Raw genomic sequence first — 7,031 nt, forward strand, 5'->3', positions numbered from 1 at the left:
AATTTGGACTCATCAGACGATGGGACAGATTTCCACCAGTATAATGTCCATTGTTCGTGTTTCTTGGCCCAACCAAGTCTCTTCTTCTTATTGGTGTCCTTTAGTAGTGGTTTCTTTGCAGCAATTCGACCATGAAGGCCTGATTCACGCAGTCTCCTCTGAACAGTTGATGTTGAGATGTGTCTGTTACTTGAACTCTGTGAAGCATTTATTTGGGCTGCAATTTCTGAGGCTGGTAACTCTAATGAACTTATCCTCTGCAGCAGAGGTAACTCATGAGAGCCAGTTTCATCATAGCGCTTGATGGTTTTTGCGACTGCACTTGAAGAAAAGTTCTTGAAATGTTCCGTATTGACTGACCTTCATGTCTTAAAGTAATGATGGACTGTCGTTTCTCTTTGCTTATTTGAGCTGTTCTTGCCATAGTATGGCCTTGGTCTTTTACCAAATAGGGCTATCGTCTGTATACCACCCCTTGTCACAACACAACTGATTGGCTCAAACGTATTAAGAAGGAAAGAAATTCCACAAATTAACTTTTAACAAGGCACACCTGTTCATTGAAATGCATTCCAGGTGACTACCTCATGAAGCTGGTTGAGAGAATGCCAAGAGTGTGCAAAGCTGTCATCAAGGCAAAGAGTGGCTACTTTGAAGAATCTCAAATATAAAATATATTTTGATTTGTTTAACACATTTTTTGGTTACTACGTGATTCCATATGTGTTTTTTTCATAGTTTTGATGTCTTCACTATTATTCTAAAATGTAGAAAATATTTTTTTTAAACTTTTGTCCAAACTTTTGACTGGTATTGTACTTTGAATGCATGAATTTCGGGAAATAAGTCTGTGCTTTAAATAAACTAAAACTAATGAAATACACTCAAGTTAAATAATAGTGGTGAGATAAGCATAAGTACATGTTTTGCTTTTAGAAACAAACAAGCTAAATTATTAACATTAAGTTTGGACCTAACTCAGATTTCTTATTGACTCCCCAGAACATTCTAGAAACAGTGAATGTCCTAGTTTCTGATGAAGCAAAAGAATCCTGGACCGTTCTCAATGCCGACCAAAATAAAAACACCAGCTCTAGTTTACTGGGCTCCATGGAATTGTTTGCAGGTTCTCTCCCAACAAAGTCATTTAATGTAACAACAGAGCTAATTCAGTTAAACCAAGCCACATTTGACAACTCATTCAGTGCAGACTTAAATTCAAGTGTGTTAATAGAGATTCCAGAGACTAATTCCAATCACCTCACCATCACCACTCTAACGTTCTCCTCCCTCAATAATGTGTTACCTGCCAGGAATGGCAGCAATCAAAGTGTCAACGACAACATCATCAATGGATTTGTAGTGCTGGCGAAGTTGAATGGAACGACTAACAATGTCTCATTGAGCTTCGATAAGGTGAACAAGTCGCTCACATTCAATCCTCAGTGTGTTTTCTGGAACTTCAGCCTTTTTAACAGCCTTGGGGGATGGGATGATAAAGGATGTAAACTGCAGTCTAATGAGAATGGCACTGTCACCTGTCACTGTAACCATCTGACCTCCTTCTCCATTTTGATGTCAACGTCCATTCCGAAAGAGATTCAAGACGCTTTGGATATAATCACTTATGTTGGAGTTGGCATATCGATGGGTAGCTTAGTCATGTGTCTCATCATTGAGGCTTGTGTATGGAAGGCCATGACCAGAAACAACACCTCTTACATGCGCCATGTCTCCATAGTGAACATCGCTGTGTCTCTCCTGATTGCTGACATTTGGTTCATCATTGGTGCATCAATAGTAAAAAATGACCTTGAAAACCCAGGCGAGGACACCACAACACCTATACCAGCATGTACTGCAGCAACGTTTTTCATTCACTTTTTCTACCTTGCTCTATTCTTTTGGATGCTGATCTCGGGCCTTCTTCTTTTCTACCGGACCATCATGGTTTTCTCCCATATGTCAAAATCAACTATGCTGGCTATTGGCTTCTCAGTGGGCTATGGGGCACCTTTTATCATTGCTGTTGTTACTGTGGCAGCAACAGCTCCAAGTGATGGATACATCAAGGAAAACCAGGCATGTTGGCTCAACTGGGACAAGACAATGGCTCTCCTTGCTTTTGTGATCCCTGCCCTGACCATAGTGGTCATCAACTTTTTGATCCTGATTGTGGTTCTGTACAAAATGCTGAGGAGAGGTGTGGGGGATGCTAGCCAGCCAAATGAGAGAAATGCTGTTGTGGTCATCGCCAGGTGTCTGGCCATTCTGACTCCATTCTTTGGCCTTACCTGGGGACTGGGAGTAGGAACCATGGTTGATCCAACAAATAAGGGAATCCATATTGTGTTTGCCCTCTTCAATTCACTACAGGTAACTGCATACATTGGTGCATTATTTTCCATAATAATAATAAATAAATAAATAGTGTCATACACTGAAATCCTTATTTCATTTTTTGTTCTAACTGAAAGCTGTAAGTAATGAGTTCTGATGTAAAATGTCAACATGTTTACAATTATATTAGTTTTCATGATGTCGAACAACATTAGCAACATTGTATTATGTACATTAATCTTTAATCTTTCTTAAAAGGGTTTCTTTGTTTTGGTGTTTGGAACACTTTTAGACGGCAAGGTATGTGATACAATTTTTGTTTATTCCCTCTTCGTATGCAAGAGTGTTGGGATTTTTAAATAAATTGTCCTGTGGTTTCAGATCCGGTCAGCTATAGCAGGAAGTTTCTCTTCCATCATCCCAGGCTCTGACCGTACGAGGGTAAGTACATCTCTTCACACCGTTTCTTCTATATTTAACTAAAATGTTTCATGTTAAGTACATGTGTACTATGTGCATTGATGATCCTATTAATTAGACATGTTTGCAATTTCAGAATTCTCAAGTTAAACCATGAGTTTAATGGGTTGCTTTTGGCCTTCCTCATAGGCTTGATTCTCTCTGATAAGACTATCTACTGTATCAGCTAATATTGATTGCCCAATAAGTGTACAGTGGGGGAAAAAAGTATTTAGTCAGCCACCAATTGTGCAAGTTCTCCCACTTAAAAAGATTAGATAGGCCTGTAATATTCATCATAGGTACACGTCAACTGTGACAGACAAATTGAGGAAAAAAAATCCAGAAAATCACATTGTAGGATTTTTTATTAATTTATTTGCAAATTATGGTGGAAAATAAGTATTTGGTCACCTACAAACAAGCAAGATTTCTGGCTCTCACAGACCTGTAACTTCTTCTTTAAGAGGCTCCTCTGTCCTCCACTCGTTACCTGTATTAAAGGCACCTGTTTGAACTTGTTATCAGTATAAAAGACACCTGTCCACAACCTCAAACAGTCACACTCCAAACTCCACTATGGCCAAGACCAAAGAGCTCTCAAAGGACACCAGAAACAAAATTGTAGACCTGCACCAGGCTGGGAAGACTGAATCTGCAATAGGTAAGCAGCTTGGTTTGAAGATATCAACTGTGGGAGCAATTATTAGGAAATGGAAGACATACAAGACCACTGATAATCTCCCTCAATCTGGGGCTCCACGCAAGATCTCACCCCGTGGGGTCAAAATGATCACAAGAACGGTGAGCAAAAATCCCAGAACCACACGGGGGGACCTAGTGAATGACCTGCAGAGAGCTGGGACCAAAGTAACAAAGCCTACCATCAGTAACACACTACGCCGCCAGGGACTCAAATCCTGCAGTGCCAGACGTGTCCCCCTGCTTAAGGTAGTACATGTCCAGGCCCGTCTGAAGTTTGCTAGAGTGCATTTGGATGATCCAGAAGAGGATTGGGAGAATGTCATATGGTCAGATGAAACCAAAATAGAACTTTTTGGTAAAAACTCAACTCGTCGTGTTTGGAGGACAAAGAATGCTGAGTTGCATCCAAAGAACACCATACCTACTGTGAAGCATGGGGGTGGAAACATCATGCTTTGGGGATGTTTTTCTGCAAAGGGACCAGGACGACTGATCCGTGTAAAGGAAAGAATGAATGGGGCCATGTATCGTGAGATTTTGAGTGAAAACCTCCTTCCATCAGCAAGGGCATTGAAGATGAAACGTGGCTGGGTCTTTCAGCATGACAATGATCCCAAACACACCGCCCGGCAAACGAAGGAGTGGCTTCGTAAGAAGCATTTCAAGGTCCTGGAGTGGCCTAGCCAGTCTCCAGATCTCAACCCCATAGAAAATCTTTGGAGGGGAGTTGAAAGTCCGTGTTGCCCAGCGACAGCCCCAAAACATCACTGCTCTAGAGGAGATCTGCATGGAGGAATGGGCCAAAATACCAGCAATAGTGTGTGAAAACCTTGTGAAGACTTACAGAAAACGTTTGACCTGTGTCATTGCCAACAAAGGGTATATAACAAAGTATTGAGAAACTTTTGTTATTGACCAAATACTTATTTTCCACCATAATTTGCAAATAAATTCATTAAAAATCCTACAATGTGATTTTCTGGAGAAAAAAATTCTCATTTTGTCTGTCATAGCTTACGTGTACCTATGATGAAAATTACAGGCCTCTCTCATCTCTTTAAGTGGGAGAACTTGCACAATTGGTGGCTGACTAAATACTTTTTTCCCCCACTGTATATCATTTTTTTCCATTCCAGAGTACCAATGGTGGTGCGGCAACATCATCAACCAGTGCATTAAACTTCTTCCGAAGAAGAATAAGGAGGAGTAAGCTCATCATTTGTTATGTAGTTAAGAACAAAGTTACTATGAATTTTGAAATGATCACAGTTCTTTAAATATTTGTTTTGTTGAAAAATCACCCTGCCTTTCTGTATATAACAAACCAACTGTTTGACCTCTCTTGCTTTGTCAGATGCCTACAATGTTTCGGAAGCTGTAAATTCTTCCAGCAGCACTGGTGCTACAGAGTCATTCATCAACACCTAACTCAATGCAACCAACCATCTAGAGACAGCAGTATGGGTTGATGTATTGAGCAGGGCACTGCAACTGTTTGTCATCTTGTCTACAAACAGAATGTTTCACTCTGAAATATGACTTAAGATATATCAAAGGTAGTACAAGCTGTTCTTCCGCTTGACAAGAAGTGTAGCCTTTGACCTGGACCTGCCATAAAACATGTCTTGGTCCAGCACACAATTCATCTATTGATGTGAAGATGTTGGACTTTTCTGGAATAATGCTGTGAGTTCTATAGGGGTTTTGTCTGAGAGACTTGCCTCTTTTTTGTTGTACATGTTTAGGAGTCTAGACACTACTGTGAATGATGGACCAGTTTGAACCAAGTTCTGAACAAGACATAGCACTTTAAATGATGTATGGTATTGAAGGACTTTTCTTTTTTGTTATTCAGGTTTCCAAAGGAAGCAATATCCAAATATAATAGATGATCAGATAATTACAGGAACTTATTAACGTAAATTAGCTGCATCGGTGCAGACAAGTGTTAACTGTATGACAGAGAATTCGCCTTTTTTTAAATACATTTTTACTTAATTATGTTATGGATTTCCATGTTGTTGCCATTACCACTTATGTGTGTTGTATTAAAATGCATTATATGGCTGCTATTGTCTTTTCTTATGTGGAGTAAATGTAATGGAATATTTTAAATGTGTATCATTTATTGTTGAAGAGGCTTCTACAGTAGATCATGTTGGATACACAAGTAGTAAACAAAGAGTTTTGTCTCGTTGCACCTGTCTCACAGACAGTGTTGCTGCAACTCGATAGCCAAAGTCTTGGTTCAACCATCTACCCAATAAAGATGCCATGTTTGCCATATTCACTGTGCAATTTCTTCTTTCCCGATGACTTTGCACCACACTGATCTAATCTCTCATTTGTCTCAAGTAAACAGGGAGAATTAAAACCTGTCGTTTCAGTGCTGGGCCAGCAATTCTAGTAGTATGCTGAAAGATATTAAATGTACTTTTGAACCGACTTGACAATTGAAACAAATCAGAATGTTTGGGTTTATGTTTCCCCAGGAATGGCTTTGCAAAATAAATGGGAGTATATTGTCACCCTCCTTATACTGTGGTGCAATTTGGAAACACGGTTTTGTTTTGAAACTTCAAGCTTCTTTTTGTAGGTAAGAAATCAGTTTGAGGTATGTCAGATCTAGGAAAACATAGGAAAAGGAAAGGTGACATTGATACATTCAATACAACCTAAAATATATAATGTTTTGTCTCTAATTAAAGGGAATTTTATACAAAATCAAACAAATAGTTTTTGGACTGATGAAGCCTGTTTCTCAAATCATAATAACCCAAACATGTTGGCATTTTGACAAAGATTGTAACTCCCAATAGCAGATCACAAGGGGGAGCTATAACATGAGAAAATATCTGAATTCTAAAACTTAAACTACTGCAAAGCCAAACAAGCTCAGATTTACATTACCATTCAAAAGATAATGTTGATAATATTAAAAAGATAATATTAAAAAGATAATAGTAAGATGTTGAACATAATAATTTCGACTTCACAGGAATCCCATCATTCTATAGAAAGAAGCGATAGTGACTATATAAAGTGGTTTCACTGACTTTGGCTAAGATAATAAGAAACATATTATTTTTGTTTCAAAATCAAATAAAATGTATTGGTCATGTATTGGTCATATACACATGGTTAGCAGATGTTATTGCGAGTGTAGCGAAATGCTTGTGCTTCTAGTTCCGACAGTGCAGCAATATCTAGCAAGTAATATCTAACAGTTCCACAACACAAACCTAATACACACAAATCTAAGTAAAGGAATGGAATAAGAATATATTAATATATGAATGAGCAATGTCATTATCAGAGTGGCATAGGCTAAGATGCAATAGATAGCATATAATACAGTATATGCATACTGTATCTGTCATGTTCTTTCCTGTACTTAAATACTTATTAAATGTAAATGTTTTCATAGTCAGTTGTTTCATTTGCTTATTAATATCTCATTTAGACTTAATCTGTTTATTTCTTCCCTACACCTTTGCAGATCTAAGACAAGATGAAAGTAAAAACAC

General features: G+C 38.4%; 1 protein-coding gene across 1 annotated transcript in view; it reads left to right on the plus strand.

The window, feature by feature from the left end:
* The window catches only part of adgrf6 (adhesion G protein-coupled receptor F6), a 52,169-nt gene extending 46,379 nt beyond the window's left edge, over positions 1 to 5,790 (plus strand). The window contains exons 139-143 of the mRNA XM_045211173.1: positions 1,003 to 2,376; positions 2,599 to 2,640; positions 2,722 to 2,781; positions 4,641 to 4,710; positions 4,859 to 5,790. Coding sequence (XP_045067108.1) covers positions 1,003 to 2,376; positions 2,599 to 2,640; positions 2,722 to 2,781; positions 4,641 to 4,710; positions 4,859 to 4,932 — 1,620 coding nt within the window. The 3' untranslated portion in view covers positions 4,933 to 5,790. The remainder of the gene's footprint in view (positions 1 to 1,002; positions 2,377 to 2,598; positions 2,641 to 2,721; positions 2,782 to 4,640; positions 4,711 to 4,858) is intronic.
* The last annotated feature ends 1,241 nt before the right edge of the window (positions 5,791 to 7,031 follow it).

The sequence above is a fragment of the Coregonus clupeaformis genome, chromosome 36, assembly GCF_020615455.1.
Source record: "Coregonus clupeaformis isolate EN_2021a chromosome 36, ASM2061545v1, whole genome shotgun sequence".
In the NCBI taxonomy this organism is placed as follows: Eukaryota; Metazoa; Chordata; class Actinopteri; order Salmoniformes; family Salmonidae; genus Coregonus; species Coregonus clupeaformis.